This window comes from Drosophila kikkawai, chromosome 2R, assembly GCF_030179895.1.
Source record: "Drosophila kikkawai strain 14028-0561.14 chromosome 2R, DkikHiC1v2, whole genome shotgun sequence".
In the NCBI taxonomy this organism is placed as follows: domain Eukaryota; kingdom Metazoa; phylum Arthropoda; class Insecta; order Diptera; family Drosophilidae; genus Drosophila; species Drosophila kikkawai.
Genome location: NC_091729.1, coordinates 2722504 through 2740966, shown reverse-complemented (window position 1 = coordinate 2740966; position 18463 = coordinate 2722504). Strand labels below are relative to the sequence as shown.

Genomic DNA, 18463 nt, shown 5'->3' with positions numbered 1-18463 from the left:
CTTTTTGGGTGTACCGCCAGGGCGGAGGGGATGGCAGTCGGTCGGATCCGTGACCTTTTCCACCATTTGGCAACGTGTGCGAACCTCAATTCCGACGGAACATGGCCAAATTCCGACTCCTTGCCAAGGACTTCGGGCAGCAGCCCGGGAATATATGCTACGGATTCCGCAGCGATCGTTAGCTGAAGCTTGTAGCAAGCAGCTTCTGTCACGTGCCGGGGTTTTTTACACCATAGGTGGCGCTAATGTGCGCATGTATAGTGCATCGGCGCTGCAGTGCTGCCACACAGCTGCATTGCGCTCGCTTCACTACACTGCACGCCAGCTGATCGAGCAGTCAGCTGGCGTGACCAGCACAAATATGTGGAGGCATCCACATTTTGGCCCACAAAGAGAGGGCGGCAACTAAAGAGATAAAAGAGAAAGTTTCGGAAGAAAAGATCCCCCTTCCCCCTGGCCGTCGACCATCTCACCGGAGCATAGGGGCACAGAAAGTGCCCTCCGCGGACCGCAGGAGCCGTGCCTCGACAGGTAAGTCTGGAGACAGCCCTCATCCTGCATCCCGCGCACTGCTACCACTTTTTCCCCCTAGGGGCACTGCCACAGCACGAGACTTAGCCGGAGCGCCCGCGCGGGCGTCCGTTCACCGCGACTTCACACACATCTCGTCTCCCAAAACATGAGTGGTACATCTGCCTACATGAGTGGTACATCTGCCTACATGATGCCCAGAACGTGCTTGGATGTAAACACAACAGTACTCTGTATCAGGGTATATTCCGACCCTGAAATGAGGCTGTCATATAAGCCACCAAGCCACTGCAGTATTTTCCAGGCAGAAGTATTCGCCATCAGGAAAGCAGCAGAGCTTGCGCAGGGCTTAAACCGTCCACATGAGGCGGTCAATTTGTTCGTAGACAGTCAAGCGGCGATAAGATCCATGCAATCATCAGCGGTTAGTTCCAAAAATGTACTGGCAAGCAGGGTGTCACTAGATAGCCTGAGCACGACTAAGTCAGTGAGGATTTACGGGGTTCCCAGCTACTAAGGCAAAGACGGTAACAAGACCGCGGACGAACTTGCAAATGAAGGCGTCGGAAAGAGCAGAAAATGTTCCTGTCTCCCTAAGAACGCTTCAAAGTGAGCTAAAGAGACGAGCTGAGCAGGTGGAGGAGTAATTTCACAACCAACAGAAAATCAAAAATCATGTAGAAAGAGCACAACGAGAAACTCACTCGCTACGTGCTGAATCTTCCGCGGAAGGACTGCAGAATGTTAGTGGGTATTCTAACAGGTCACTGCCTGCTGCACATGCAGTCAAGCTGGGGATTACCGACAACGCCAAATCCCGGAAATGTGATGAATCCGAGGCAACCGGAACCCTGAAGCATCTCATGTCCGGCCCTAACGAGGGCAAGGATGAGATACCTAGGCTCCAAATTATATTAATTATTTCAAATTTTAAATATTGTTATTTACACGATTTAAGAAGTAGGTTTTCCGAATTTTAATAAAACCAATCTAGTTGTATATGTATAAATCATTATCTTTAATATATAATATATTCTTGATCAGCATCAACAGTCGGGTCGATCTAGCCATGTCCATCTGTTCATTTGTCCATTTCTACTCAAACTAGTCCCTCAGTTTTAAAGCTATCTGGATGAAACTTTGTATATAGTCTTCTAAATACTCTTACTCTTATATATGTCCGAACGAGCCGGATCGGACGACTATATCATATAGATGCCATACAAATGTTCGACAAATTTTTCAGAAAAAAATATTATAACTTGGCTGTTTTTTTACATATTTTCATTATCAGATATGGCACTACCGCTTCCATCCACCGGCCAACCCACCGAGGGGCACAGCCGTGTGACGTACGACACGAATCGCTAACTATATAGACGAGTTAGAATGAAATTACATTAAAAAAAAAAACGAGGAAACCACATTAAATAAAAATATCTCATACTTGAAAATCGGTTGTTTATTTTCAAAGATATTCAATGTTTACAATGTTTACCGACATAAAAGATGGCGCACCCTTTAGGAGGGAGGTAATTAGTTTTATGGCACCTATGGTCGATGTGGTTTGTGACGGCCTTGGAGGTCTTACTCCCACAGGCCGTTTTTTCTTTATTTCCTTCTCGTACTCCTTAAGGGGTTATATACAGTTGTACCGCGCAAAAATATGAAGTTTTGTCGATTTTTTTTGACACCATAAAGAATATTCATTAAAAATGTTTTACCGACGTTGTTTAGTACATTTTTCTGGGTACTTATTAAAATTTTTTTTATAAAAAAATATTAACTAATAAAAAAGTTATTGCCGAATTCAAATACCCTCTTTTTCCGATAGTGACTTGCGGTGGACATCATATCCAGAGAACGGTTCATCAGAAATCAAAAATTCAAAAAAATTTCGTTAGTATATTGTATTGTCTAGTCCGTGAACGAAGGATTTGTAAAAATTTTGACTTAAAAAAATGGCGACGATTTTAACAAAAAATGTCCTTTTTAAGGGGTAAAATTTTCCGTTTTTATGCTCTAAAAAGGAAGTTTTCAAAAAAATTGAAAATCCTTCGTTCACGGACTAGTTTTTATTATAATAAATAAGTAGTCAAAATTTGGTGTTGATCGAATTAATAGTTTTTGAGTAATCGTGTCCACCGCAAAGGTAACTTCGAAAAAAAACGATTCTGAGATAATCGCGTTTAAAGTTTCAAGTTTGTTTCGACCGACGCACTATGGTTTTTTTCGCGTTTTTTTTTGGCATAAAGTCAATTTTTTTATTTTTATGTATCTTAAAATTTTTTTTATTTTTAATTTTTAAATACCCTAGACAAATAAAAAAATATGTAACTTTAACATATGGAGCAACACTGTTCTGCTGGCCAGCTGTTAAAGTCAGCTGATTATGTAGCAGCTGTTTTGTATGAAATTGGCGCGAAAAATTGTGCGACTTTGATAGTTTGTTGTGGCAAAAGTTTACGAAGAAGTTAAATGAATAAATATGGAAAACGACTGTCCAGGTATATAAAACTAAAGTTTACCAATGTTTCTGTCGTTGTTATGTGTTTTTGTCCAATTGTACCGTCTTTTGTTTACGTGTATTTTTAGAGCGAGCTTAACAAGTGTAGCTGTGTTTCGTGGATCAGTACTTTTGCATGGCAAAGAGTTGCAAAAAGTTGTAAATGAGAAACTATTAACCAAAGTGTGCAGATTAATGAGAAACTAACCGTTTTTGTCCGAATCCACACGTTTTCGAAAAAATCAACATTTTCTAGTACCATATCAGTATGGTTTTTTTCCGTTTTTTTTTTCTATAAACTCCAATTTTAGGTCTATTGTATTGAAATTTCGTTTGAATACCTTTTTTAAGCTTTCAAGAAGACCTACCAAGTTTCAAATGATTTGGGGCACTATTTCATATAGCTGCCATATAACAGATCTGGCCCATTCGCCCAAAAAAAATTTTTTTTTTTAAATATAACCAAATCATTTGAAACTTGGTAGGTCATCTTGGGAGCTTAAAAAATTTATACAAACCAAATTTCAAAGCAATAGCTTGAAAAACAAAAAAGTTGGTGCAAATCGGCCAGATCGGTTATATGGCAGCTATATGAAATAGTGCCCCAAATCATTTGAAATTTGGTAGGCCATCATAGAAGCTTAAAAAATGTATACATACCAAATTTCAGATCAATAGGTTTAAAATTAGAGTTTATGCAAAAAAAAACGCGAAAAAAACCATAGTGCGACGTGCAGGTCGTGCGCTATAAATAGCCACAACTTCGGTTCTAATGCTCCGATCGCTATGAATTTTGGTGAGAGTATTCTCAACAGTATATACTTTAAGAATATGCAATAATAAAAAAAATCGATTTTTTCGACTATCACAGCTGTATATAACCCCTTAAGGGGGGATATATGTGTAAACCAAAATTTTTTGACCAATTTTTTTTTTTCTCAGCTTTAAATTTCTGCATTTTTACCTATGCTACGACACGACACACAAAAAACAATATAACATATCAGAGTGAATCAAAAATTATTATGATCAGCAAGAAATTATCTTCTATACCTAAATCGGAGTAATAAAAATGAGAATTACTATTTTTTAAGAGGATGGGAAGTGAAATCTGAGAATGACATTTTTCCCTTCAAACCAAAATTTAATTTTTTTTGTCACAATTTCTTTTTGGTTTTTTAGGTTCAAATAGAAGGTGAAGGTATAATGAATACAAAACATTTTTGTTTGAGGATTTCCGACACAAATTACGCGCTCTATCGTGTCCATAGCCGGGAAACTCAAAGTTCGAGGCTTTGCGGAATATTTTCCATAAGTCCGCCATTTTGTAAAATATTGTTTATAACAACATTTTTGTATTATCTCCTATGCCACTTTTAACTATTTCAAAAGTTTGACGAAGATTGCTTCGCAATTTCCTACATTAAAAAATTCACGAAAAATGCCAACATTTTGACCGTTTTCATGTATATCCCCCCTTAACTACAGCGTGTTCAGGCCACAAATCGAGATCGAGGAAGACACTTATCTTTAAGGGGTTATATACAGGTATGAAAGTATATACTGTTCAGAATACTCTCACAAAAATTCATAACGATCGGAGCATTAGCACCGAAGTTGTAGCTATTTATAGCGAACGAAAAATCGTATACCTTGACATAGTACATTTTTTGTTTAAACCATCGACATTTTTTTTATCAAAATTTTTACAAATCCTTCGTTCAGGGACTAACGAAATTTTTTTGAATCTTTGATTTCTGATGAACCGTTCTCGGGATATGATGTCCACCGCAAGTCACCATCGAAAAAAAACGATCTTGGAATTCGGCCATAACATTTTTATTATTTAATATTTTTTTATGAAAAAATTTTAATAAGTACCCAGAAACATGTACTAAACGTCGGCAAAACATTTTTAATAAATATTTGTTATGGTGTCAAAAAAAAAATCTATAAAATTTCATTTTTTGCGCGGTACAACTTTATATAACCCCTTAACGATGTGATGTCTCGGGGTATGACAAATTGAGTTTTTCCACTTTCACATTTTCGGCTGGTTTTTTGCTCAGTATATGGGCAAGTACATCTTCCGATGCGGGGTCAGGGGCAAGCCGGGAAGCAAATATTGTTTTTAGTGGTGGAACAGCGGTAAGGGTCTTTGGTAATGCAGCATTACCAACTTCAGCTGGTGGTCCGAGACTTTTACCCTGTGGAATAGATGACAATTTTTTTGAAGTCTGCGGTATTAGAGATTAAGACACCGCAGCAGACTTGAGGGATATAACTGGCGGAGCTGCTGCCAATTCCATCCCGGCACCTTCGGTTGCCGAATCTTTAACCGCTCCCGAACTCAACACCTTTGCAGCTGGTCTTGGGGTCGGCGGCTGGACCGAGGAGGTGTGCCGACCAGAAGCTGATTTTTTAGGCTTTGGCGACTCATTTAACAGCTTTGTTTAATTAAAAGCTTATTATTGATTTATTTAATTAATTAATAGGATGTGACATTAAATTATATTCAGTAATCAGTTCAGCTCAGCTTGATGTCGACAAGAGTGCCCAGAACAAAGTAAAGTTGTAATCATAAAAAAAGCCTCTGTAGCGGAGCCGGAGAGCTCAGCTGCAGTCAAATGTGACAACGTAATATTAGCTGAGTCTTGGCTGTTTTTAATACAATTGGGTTTGACCCAACAAGCTTTGACCTGTTAAATTGATTGTCCAGCTCTGAGAACAGTTTATTCGCTTTGCGAAAATTGACACCAAGTTCATTAAATCCGCTTCAGGTCCGGCGCATGAAGGATAACTTTTCCTTCTCATCATCACTGCAGGCATGGCAAAAGTAATGAAAACCATTTTTTTTTTCCCCCGAAATTAAATTTGCTATACGGCCCGTTAAGTCAAGACACTTAGCGTGTACGACCGCATCGCAAAGCCAGCAATAAAGGCTGGGCTGATCTGCCAAAACATCTTTTTGGCAGCCTTTAATTGCGCAGACAATATTTGACACCATTATCACAAACCTTCGACCACGGTGCACAGACAAACAGATAATTGAATAAACAATAATAATACACTTTTATGATAAAATGTTTGTTTTATAGAGCAGTATATTTGCTATCGCTCTCATATGCCATCTAGTATTTTTTTTAGATGTATCGATTTTCTCAATCCATTAAATGCTTCATTTAAAGGGCCCTATATTCATCTTGCTTGAACTTATGTAAATTTCGTATGTCAATGCTGTCAAATCTTTAATAAAACCTATAATTAATGCAGTGCTGTCATAATAGCATAAGGTGCTTTTTTCCTATTATTAATGTATGTTTTCTAGCGCCATATGTTTTGCAAGCGTTACTACATTAAGATTAAACTTTTTATGTTGCATACCTGAATCAAAATTCGGAGACTCAGTATCGTCCAAAATTTCAATTATTTGTTCCATATTCCGAATAAATTGTTGATATGTTTGGGAGCGAATTACTTCATCCTTCAGAAATTGTTGATTTGACATAGGCAATATTCTTTCAACGCGGCGAACTTTGGGTTTAGAGACTATAGATTATATAAAAGTAAAAAATTTATATTTATAAGAAATAAGAAATCATTAAAATAAATATGCTTACAAATTTGTTCCGGTGGGATATCACCAATGGATATCGCCTGCTTTCGTTTACCAGATATATTCCTTTCATCAGCTTTTATACTCGAAAACGAATCAATTGAAGATATAACAGTCGTTCCACCGCTCGAAGTTACCGGGTCCAGAAATTTAGGCAGCATTTTCAAGGTTTCAAGTGGTTGATGAGTTGATTCTTGTAGTAACCCCAAACTTCTAGCCAATTCTGGTGACTTTTGTACAAACTTTTTAATACTGTGCTGCATAAGACAGGTATCCTCAATTTTAAGGCGATTTATACATACCCGGACCTGAGACTTGCCACTTGATGACGTAGACGTCGATGTAGTGGTTGAAGCCACATGTAAATTCGGTTGGAGGTCAGAGCTATATGAAAGTCTGTTACTATTTAAAATTGAGTTCGCACTTGGTTGCGTTTCTTGGTGATTTGCCTCGAGTTCTTCAATAGCTTGTGTTGCCTTATTTTTTGGATGTGGTATTGAAGGGTTTTCGATTTGACTTGTTGTAATTGCCTTATGTGGCTGATCATTTGTAAAAGACACATTTTGAACATTTACTGATTCTAAATTAAAAGTTAAAGACCCCAAATCTTGCGGTAAGTCTTCAGCTATATTTTGAAAGGGTTTTTCTGCCGGATGTATAATATCACAAAATGAATTATAGTTGAGTGCCTGTTGCTTACGAAAATCATCTTCATGAGATTGAAATGATTCCATTTTCTCTTTTGTTTCATTTGTATTAAACACTATTTCTTTTTCAAGATTTTCCGGAAATATGTTGTCCACATTTTTAAGCGAGTTTATAGTTTTAGTTTTAACTTGACTGTTTTCAATTGAATGTTCTTTGACCTTTAGTTGTGGATATTCCGGTGAAATATTCGTTGAAGTCATTCTGAAATTAAAATGATATCTTAGAATTTATATTTAATTAATTAATTATAGTTCTTACTGATCAATATATATTTGCGACGGGGGCATGTGCGAGTGGTCGTCTAGAATCGGTATAGGTATATTGGAACTGCATTCTATCGGCGTTAAATAGCAATCAAAATTATGTTCGGTTCTTTCGTTTTGGTAGTATCGCCTTTTCACGAGATGATGGTCACCAGACACTGTATATAAATTAAATGTAAAGGTTATATAACAGAAATTTAACGAGTAAAACTTTTTGCCCTGGTTTAAGCAGGCCATCCACAGGCGATCATGTTGGCGAACATGCTCGCCAACTTGAATTTCATTTGCCCACCAACTAGTGCCAAATTTTCAAGCAGTCAACATGTCAACGGATAACGACAGCGGCACTGTAGTTGCACTGATGGCATTTGCTTAGAAAAAATAAAAATAAAAGAGAAAGCGCAAAAAATTAATTCTTGCACGTGTTCTCTCTAGTACACAAATGATGTTCGTGCTAACGTTGCCATCCATTGTCGAGCATGTTGTTGGGAGCACAAGTGAGCACTACCACTAACGAAAATTGCGTCGAGCTCAACATGCTCGGGCTCGGTTAACATGTTCTACTGTGGATGGGCCGCTTTACTATGATATGGCTCGACTATTACCGAAAAAAAAAAAAATGTAAAGAGCGCGGACGACTGGGTGATAGTATAATTTCATAGAAGAAGCAGCAGAGGAAAGAGCAATTGTGATGTTACCGGAAATTTTGTTTAAAGGTCAGAATCAACTAATTCGATTGATTAAAAGAGTTTCGCCACAATTGCAAAATGACAACTATCAAGTATATCGTCATAAAAGCCAATAAAGTACCATTAGGTGAACATGCAGGTAGACTGTTGCAAGACAATTTTTGCACTGTTCTTCAGGATAAATATGAATTGATTGAGAGTATTTTTCCGGACATACAGAATAATTACTTGAATAATCACTGGCTTATTCATTGGGCTATTTTGGCAGCCAAAAATGTTGATGTTGACGAAATTAACTTCCAGATACCACAGTCAATCTTTACTGTTGTTGATAAAAATAAAAGTCTAAATTTTCCAACTGAATTTTTAAATTCACTAGATATACTGGGAATGCCACCACATAATCTTCGATAACCCATAATCCCCCTCAACTATGCAACGGTACGCGTTTGGTCATCAAAGAGATCACCGAAAATATACTTGACGCAAACATTTTGACTGGGAAGTTTAAAGGAACAGTGGTCCTGTTGCCACGTATTCCAATGATACCGTCAGATTCCACTATACCCATCAAAAGGCTACAGTTTCCAATTCGTTTAGCTTTTGCCATGTCTATAAATAAGTCTCAAGGACAAATGTCCATTTGTGGTGTACATTTGGAAAATCCATGTTTTTCTCAACAACTATATGTTGCATGTTCACGTGTAGGAAAACCGTCGAATCTATTTGTGTTAGCTAAAGACAGGTTAACCAAAAATATTGTGCACCGATTAAAATAATAATAATAAATATTACTGTTAAAGATTTAAGACTATCTGCCTTACCCCTCATTCATAAGTTTAAGCACTAACCATACAACATATAGACTGGTCATTTCATACAACGAAAATGGACACAAAAATTTCTTAGCGAGCGGTCCCATGTTAACTGTTTGCTGTTAGCGACAGACCGTCTGTTAGATTTTAGCTGTTAGCGACCCGTCCCATGTTAGCTGTTAGCGTCAGGCCTTTACATGTATGCGTATTCATGCATTCACGTACACGGGTGCATGTGTGCGATCATTTCATTTCGGCCCAGGAAGAATATTTGGTCTTTTGCTACTTTTCGCGCTAGGTACCCTAATAATATGGGCATATTCGCTAATAAATTTTACCAGAAAGAATATAAACTTTGGGTAACCGCCGAATCTTATCAAAAAAGTTTAATTTCCTTATATATTTTTGGGGTCTATATCGATATCTAACGAAAACCAGAAAAGATGAATACATCGGAACGCCAATGTTTGTATACCCCCTTTAAGTTTGCAATTATAAATATATACATGTGAAAGGGGTATTGAACGGAGCAGGCTGGGAGCTAGGAGTTGACAGGGAAGACGCAGAAAAGACGCAAATCTTGCAATAATCAAAAAAAAATATAATTTAAAAAACTTACAATAATAAAAAATCAGCTAAGCGGAGTTATCTACTCATCTTACATACATATATGCTGAAAACTTATAGACTAGTGAAAGTAGTTAGAAAACTATCTGCAAAGTTTTATTTAGCTTTAAAACTGAGGGACCAGTTTGCGTAGAAGAGGGCAGACGAAGAGTGGGTCTAGTAGCCCTGGTAGCAGATTTTTATTAATATTTCGAGAACATGATTAGATATTTTAATGAAACTTTAAACTAACAGTTTTAAACCTATTTTAAGTAAATCTTTTAAATTTTATTAGTTATGTCCCACAAGCTTCCATACAAATATTAAAAAGAATCATATACACTTCAAGTCAACATATTCCAAAATTTTTAAGATTCGTGAAGATTTGCTGAAGAAACCGGTGCCAAAAATAATAGCGAAAGTAGCCTAGAATATGGGTGGATATACTTGATACTAACCTAATAGTATATGTCGGCGAGTTGGTTGCCAAGTGCAAAATTGGAATGCTTGTTGCCATCGCAACAGAATTATTCGGCATGCTCAGGTATTTGTAGCCCTGTAGGTGTCGCTGGCGCAATGACAGCGGGTAGCAGGACAAGGACAGAAGACAGTCTGTTACCGAGTGAGGTCTGTTCGTCTGTCGCAACAATAGGAAAGAGAGACAGCTAGATATTGTCTAGGATTTTCGGCTGAGTGAAAAGTGAGAAAGGGCCAAAGGAAAAGTGGTGTGATGCCACATATAATTAGAGACTGCGCAGGTGAACAGAACTTGCTAGCTTGACTACGGGTGAACGAAATGACATATATTTACACCAACCTAAGTTACCTATCGAAATCTAAATTAACGCAAGGCGCATGTTCATTCTACAAAACTTGCGTTAGTTTTTGACAGCTTGTTTGAAATAATTTGAAACAACAAAAATTACGAAGATGAACAACGACGAGAGCCTGATAATATCATCAATGGACCAACATAAAGATGAAGTTCATGGATTTGGCTGCAATGTATTCAGCAAACTTCAAGGAGCTTCAAAATTCAGGGATTGCCCTGAACGCCTTGGGATCCTCAATAGCGAGGTCTCTTGCCGTATCCAGAGCAAAAGTGTGCAATAAGGGAGTAGAGGGACAACCTGATCAAGAAACTTGTATAGGAAATGCAAGCGAAAATGCTGAACGCTGAATAAATACTTATTGATTTGCTTATACACTTGCTCTCATATCTCTGCGTACAGGACAATAAAAAATCATAACATTGACTTTAATGTCAAATAACTGCAAATATTTTGCACTGCGAATCAAAAATTGGTTCAATCTATTAGTCATTCAATTGACTTCGCCTCTTTATTTTTGCAGAATTATGAGCCTAGCGGTTTTCTTATAATGACCATTTTACCCAAACCCCTTTAAAAATAGCATTCTCAAAAGTGTGCGTACAGCAAAGAAGATCGTCTTTTATTTACAGATTAGTAACTTGTCGGGTAGCCCTTAGTCTTCAAAACTTCCCTCAGACGTTTAGGCATCGATTCCACTAGTTTTCTTGTATCCTCTGCTGTTATTTTCTGCCATTCCTCTAAGATTACAGCCTTTAGCATGGGTGTGGATGTAATGATGCGTTTCCGTATAAGACGCTCCAAAAGATCCCACAAATGTTCGATTGGATTCAAGTCTGGTGATTATGGAGGAGTTCGCAACTGTTTTTTTTTTTTTGTATTATACAGAAGCTAAAGCTTGACATTCTGGGCAGTGTGTTTCGGGTCATTATCTTGTTGAAAAATAAAGTTCCCTTCCAGACCTAACCGTCTATCACTTTCAACCAAATTAGCCTTCAGTATGTCAATATAGTCCATAATTGAGTCTATAAAGGAAAGATTTTCCACGCCGTTGGCCGCCATACATCCCCATATCATAACTCCGCCTCCTCCATGTTTTACGGTAGGCATTAAAGTTTGCTTTTCCAAGGCACTCTTCCGCCACACAAATTTTTTGCTTGCTTTTGTCCGAAAAAATGACTTTATTCCCAACTCAGATGGCTTCGTTATGTGGTCATTAGCAAAATCCAATCGCTTTTTCTTATTAGTTTTGGAAATAAATGGTTTCCTTCTGGCCACGCGGCTTTTATATCCACATTTTTTTCTTGCCCATCGTATGGTATTATCTGATACGGTTTTGGAAAACCATTCCTCACCTTCCAGTTTAAGCTTGTGCGCTGTTAATTTTGGATTATTCTGGACTAGTTGGAGAATTTTGGATTTTTCTCTTTTCATTAAGGGGGTCTTCTCATTGGGCAAAAAGCCCGAAATCGAAATTTTTTTTGAATGGCCGCCATTTTGTTTAAAAAAATTTAAAAAAAAATCTGTTCCGTCACCCGAAAATGACATCTATTCTGATTATAACCCCGTTATTTTTTTTTCATTTCGGACGCTCTGGAGACAACCCTCGTATCGAGACAAAAACAATTTTTTTTTTTACTTTGAACATTTTTTAATACAAAAAATAAAAAAAGTTTTCAATTATTCTTTGCGTTTTCAAATAAGAATTTTTTTAAAAAGGGTCCAAAAAACGGGTTTTGAATGAGAAGACCCCCTTAACTTGCTTGGACGGCCAGATCTGGGCGCTGATAAGATAGATCCCGACTTTGCGTAATTGGTAATAACTCTTTGAGCAGATGACTGCGATCTGCCAATGGTTTTTCCAATCTTCCTGTAGCTTTTGCCTTTAAGATGCAGTTTAAGTAAGATTTTTCTTTCGTAAGCGCATATCTGCTTTCCCTTAGACACCATAGTGACAAGTGCATATATTACCCATTAAAAATTGATTAATCAAAGAATCAAAGCGAACTTTAAACAAAAATAGAATTGCATTTGACATTAAATGACGATCTTCTTTGCTGTACGCAAACTTTTGAGACTGCTATTTTTAAAGGGGTTTGGGTAAAATGGTCATTATAAGAAAACCGCTAGGCTCATAATTCTGCAAAAACAAAGAGGCGACGTCAATTGAATGACTAATAGATTGAACCAATTTTTGATTCGCAGTGCAAAATATTTGCAGAGTTATTTGACATTAAAGTCAATGTTATGATTTTTTATTGTCCTGTACGCAGAGATATGAGAGCAAGTGTATGCTACAATTGCGGAGAACAACATATCGACCCAACCTCCAATGACAAATGCAATAGACCCCAGAAATGCATTAACTGCAACGTCGAGCAAGCCAACACAACCCGCAAGCAAGAAATGTCCTGTCTTCCTCAGTTAACAAGAACTCCAAGCCATAAAAACAACGCAATTCAGGAGGGATGGACATTTCGTAATCAACATCCAACTCAGGTTATATCTTTAATTTGAACTATCTTAAGAATTTATCCAATGCAATAAAAACAACTACCGAAAACTACAAATTCTTATTGAGCAATACCACCCCCAAATCATAGCACTACAAGAAAGCCACCTTGACAATGTAACAAATTCCGATTATTCTAACAGATCTTCAATAAATCGCATGGCCAATCGTTGGAAGTCTGCGCGACAAATCTGGAATATCAATGTTTTTCACATGGGCAGTTATACGTAGCCTGTTCGCGCGTGGGAAAGCCGTCATCATTATTTATGTTTTCACCGGATAACAAAACAAAAAATATTGTTTATCACATCGCTCTCCACTGATTTTGAGTCAAAAAAATTGCACAACAAATTTAAATTACCAGTGTTCTATTATTACTCTGGGGTTATATGAAGTCCTGAAATTGTAAATTATAAATGCATGTATGTTGAACACAAGTAAAGTAAAAAAAAAAAAAAAAAAAAAAAAAAAAAAGTAATAACATCTTTCATTTTTTTCAGCTATACATACTATATTTACAGTTTTTACAGTAAGTTTTACATTTACAGCTTTATGATGACCATCATTATGAGGTTGCTCATTATGAGTGGCTGCAGGCAGACATCAGCATTTACATTGCATCAGTTTATTAAGCCAATTGTACGTGAAACTCAAGAAAGGCATTAGGACACCGAAGGTTGTAGTTTTTGAGAATTACGAAGTATATTTGGCTCAAATATATCTGAATATTAAACTCAAACTACTTCAATTAGAGAGATATTCCCAGTGCTAGGAATCCGAGGCAGGTATACTACAGCGCCACCCAACCCAGACTCTGATAGGGACATGACGAGGGTAGTGACCATGCTTCCCTAAACGCGGAGTATTCTTCAACATTCCTGGGTACTTCAGCACAACCCGATAAGCCTGGGATTGGCACAGATGGCGATGATCACTCTCAACTCTCCTTTTGGAGATCTGGATGTGGCAGCGGTCTACCTTCCCCCTCGCCCCACCTGGACATGTGATGGATTTGAGGCTCTGCTTAACCTTTGTGGAGATAAAACCATCTTAGGAGGAGACTTCAACGCCAAACACTGAAACTGGGGCAACTTCCGAGCTGACAGGCGAGGCACAATGCTGGTTGAGGCCCTGGATAACACGAACGCACAAATCCTGGCCACTGGCAGACCTACGTGCTTTCCCTGCAACGGCATTTCGCCCTGCTTAAAGGACTCCATGGACGTCGGCTGACTATTAATGAATCCTTTGAGCTTAGCTCGAATCATATCCCACTCATAGTCAACCTACACCTTCCAGGAAGCGCTTATGTGCCAAGAAGGACGTTCCTGCCCCCCGGATCTGACGTCAGGATGTTTAGAAGAACCCTGGAGGCCTCCATCTACCTGCATATAGAGATTAACTCTGCCGAGGACGTAGATGACGCTGCCATACTTCTGGAGGATAAAATCAAGGCTGCAGCAGAGCTCGCAACGCCCCCGAATAGAAGCCGCCACACTATGCCCCGCCCTCCTCTTCCACCGGACATCAGGGCAATGATCGACACCAAACACAGGCTCAGGAGGGAGTACTCCAGAAGGAGCGCTTGGAGAAGGAGCTCGAGGGTGCAACACCAGACAGGGTCACGGACTACGCGCTCTGGAAGCTTGCTGGGCAGAGCAAAAGGCAAGTCTCTCCCAAGTTTCCAGTCAAAAAACCTGACGGAAATTGGGCAAAATCTCCGCAGGAGCGAGTGGAAGCCTTTGCGGAAAGCCTGGAGGAGCGATTTACTCCTTTCGCGACATCCTCCAAGGAAAGGAAAGAAAAGGTCCGTGCCTCCGTGACACCAAATGGACAGGATCCAGAGACTACCTGAGATCATCGAGGCGATCCCAAGACACCAGCTCGGATTTCTAAAAGGCCATGGTACCCAAGAACAACTCCACTGTGTTGTTGACTTTATTGTTGAGGGGTACCAGAGGAAGCAGTATGTTGTGGCTGCTTTCCTCGACATACAACAGGCCTTTTGATAGGGTCTGGCACGAAGGGCTCCTGTCCAAGGTCAAAAAGCTCCTGCCACCACAGCTCTACGAGTTCATTTGCAGCTACCTCAAGGACAGGAGCTTCCAAGTGGTCCAGGATGGAGTTGCCTCTACCACCAGGAGGATACGAACTGGTGTTCCTCAAGGAAGCGTGCTGGGACGCTTTACAACCTTTTTGCCCACGATGCGCCGCTTCATCTAAGCTCTGAGAGCACATGTGCTGCCACGTACGCAGACGACACTGCAGTACTGGCCAGGTCTAGCTGCATCTTGAAAACTGGGCCTGTAGATGGAATGTGGCCACAACACAAACAAGTGTGCGGTGGTCACATTCACCCTGAGGAAAGGCACATGTCCAGGTGTCTTCCTACATGGTCAGCTCCTGCCACTGCATGTGGAGTACACATATCTGGGATTGGTCCTGGACAAGAGGCTGACGTTCAGCTCGCATGTGAAACAGACTAGGGCCAAGCTCCAAAACGCAGCCAGGCAAATAAGCTGGCTAACAGGCCCGAAGTCCAAGCTGAGCCTCAAGTGCAAGACTCGCCTTTACCAATCCCTGATAGCTCCGATATGGAAATACGGAGTGACTATATATGGCACAGCGGCCGTGACAGACCTGCGAAGGATTCATGCATTCCAGTCTAGGTTCCTTAGACATATCACTAACGCCGAGTGGTACATAAGGAACCTAAACATAAGGAGAGATCTGCAAGTACCTGCAGTTGGTGACCAGATTAACGACATGGCGGCTAGACACCGTGCAAGGCTGCTCACGCATCCTAACCCGCTGGCCAGAGCACTGACCATGAACCTGACGAGACGACGCCTGCGTAGGATAACTATTCGGGAGCTGCCCACCCGACGACTGTAACAATTTAAAATTTCATTTATATTCTACACCTCTGTTTAAGATTATGTTAAATAATATGAAGATAGAGAATAAGTTGTAATACTGGCATGACACTGCCGCATTAATTAGAGACTTCATTAAAGATTTGACAGCGCTATAGCGTTTTACACAAGTGCGAGCAAGACGACTATATGGCGCTCTAATGCATTAGAATAATGCATTAGCTACTTCATTGCCGCGATAATCGATAGATCTACATAAAATATACTAGATACTCGATAACAAAATACGGGTTTAATGAAGAAAATTGTAATTGAAAAATGTATTAGCCAGCTCATTGACAGTATGGTCTCACAATGAGAATTTTATTTTTATATAATTTCGCTGGTTTTTTGAACTGAAAAAATATTAGAAAATTAGGAAAAAATAATATGTTTTGCGAGGGCAAGGTTCTTACGCTGTAAAATTAATTTAAAATTTTTTTTGGTAATAATTAAAAAAAATTTAAGCATTATAGGTTAAAAACATACATTTAAAGGATTCTGCATTTATTTATGCAAGAATACTTCGACGAGGAATTCAGAAATTCATAGTAATACGCCTCGAATGGCGGCCGTTTGTTTTGTTTACCTTTTACGGTCGGTGTGACCGTAGTCGTATTACCAAAATAATCCAAGAAAAATTCAAGCCAAATTACACAAAATTACACATATAGTGGTCTCTTTCAAGGTTCTAATGAAGTAGCTAATTAATGAAAACTGCATTAGTGTATCATATGGGCATAAGCAGCAAAACTTCAATAAAAACCACAATTAAACAAAAAAAAAAAAAAAAAAAAAAAAAGTTTTTTCTACATATATTATATATGTCAGATTTTTATAAAATAAAACTGTCTGGTTATGCAGCCCGCACCTGATGACCCAGCGGCCAAACAACAACAATAAATTTGCTCTGCGTAGCAAAGCTTTGCCTCTCCGCCTGCCTTCTGCATAACATAACCTTTATCACTCTCTCGCTCTATTTTGCACAGCTGCCCTTGGCCGTCCGCTAACTGCAGCAAAAATTCTTTAGTCAGTTCGTCTTCGTTTGTCTTCGCCTATGCTTGAAAGCGATCAACTCAAATATTATTTGCATGTAACTATTTTCGGACCAATTCGGGTCATAAATATCCGTAGCGGCAATTCGGCTCGCTTGCGCTGATAAATAATAGAGAACTTCGTGGCTTAATAAATATTGCATTTAATTTATAACGTTTACACCAAGTGCGTATTTTTTGGGTCAAAAAGAAATTGGACAATTCGACAGCTATTGAAAAAGCTCAGTAGCTCAACAAAAACCAAAATTCTGAAATAATATCAGGTTGTTTGGTAATGACATACCGGTTTCTTTATTGATTTTTGACGACGATATTAACATAGTTAGCATTGTCCGATTTTAGTGCTTTATGTACCGTTGTCTTCGATGATTTTCTGCCATTTTGATGGTAACTTGTATATGCCTCTCCTAAAGAATTCCTTGTCCCTACTGGCAAAAAACTCGGCAATTCGATTTTCACAATCCTCCCTTGAACTCAATTTTTGTCCAACGGAAATATTTTGCATGGCCAAAAACAGATGGTAATCGCTTGGGGCAATGTCCGGACTATAAGGTGGATGCATTAACACTTCCCAACCAAGCTCCCGTAGCTTGTGACGCGACACCAAAAATGTATGGGGCCTGGCGTTGTCAACGCCCTTACGATTCACCATGGCTGGCCGCTTCTGTTCAAGTGCAATCTTCAATCTCTCTAGTTGTTCACAGTAGAGGTCAGAATTGATGGTTTGGCCATAGGGCAACACTTCATAATGGATAATTCCTCTGATATCCCACCATACACCCTGAGCCGTCAGTCCTGGCTTTGCCACCGTTTGAGACGACTCACCGTGCTTCGACCAGGATCTTTTACGCTTTATGTTGTCATATGTGATCCATTTTTCATCACCAGTGACTAACCGATCCAGAAATGAGTCGAATTTGTTACGGTGCAACAAAGATTCGCAGATTAATACACGGTTGAAAAGGGTTTTTTGGGATAACTTATGAAGCACCCTTTCATCGAGCTTTTTTGTTAAAGTTTTCGACTTTAAATGCCCATGGACTGTTTTCGTGCTTAGTTGCAGCTCCTCTGCGATGGTTCTAATAGTCACATGACGATCTCGATCCACTATTTCCATGATTTTATCCGTATCAACGGTCACTGGTCGTCAGGAAGGCTTGGGTGTTTCGGTATCAAAATTGCCACTTCGGAATCGCCTAAACAACTGTACGGCGATTTGAATCGAAAGTTTGTTATCTCCAAAGACAGCAAAAATCTGTCGGCGAGATTCCGCAGCAGTTTTCCCCTGTGCGAAATAAATGTTAAAAACTGCTCGAATTTCTGCGTTTGTGAACTCCATTTCAATCGATTGTAACTTTTTAACGTGGAAGCTCATGTAAACAATCTATATATCATTTTAAAGGTATACCAATACCTT

The 18463-nt window shown here is 39.0% G+C and overlaps 1 protein-coding gene across 1 annotated transcript in view; it reads right to left on the bottom strand.

Annotated features, from left to right (window-relative positions):
- The window catches only part of Nipped-B (Nipped-B cohesin loading factor), a 133527-nt gene that overhangs the window by 109790 nt on the left and 5274 nt on the right, over positions 1 to 18463 (bottom strand). The window contains exons 6-8 of the mRNA XM_070284836.1: positions 7620 to 7782; positions 6658 to 7562; positions 6422 to 6586 (exon numbers count right to left, since the gene is read on the bottom strand). Of these exons, the coding sequence (XP_070140937.1) occupies positions 6422 to 6586; positions 6658 to 7562; positions 7620 to 7782 (1233 nt within the window). The remainder of the gene's footprint in view (positions 1 to 6421; positions 6587 to 6657; positions 7563 to 7619; positions 7783 to 18463) is intronic.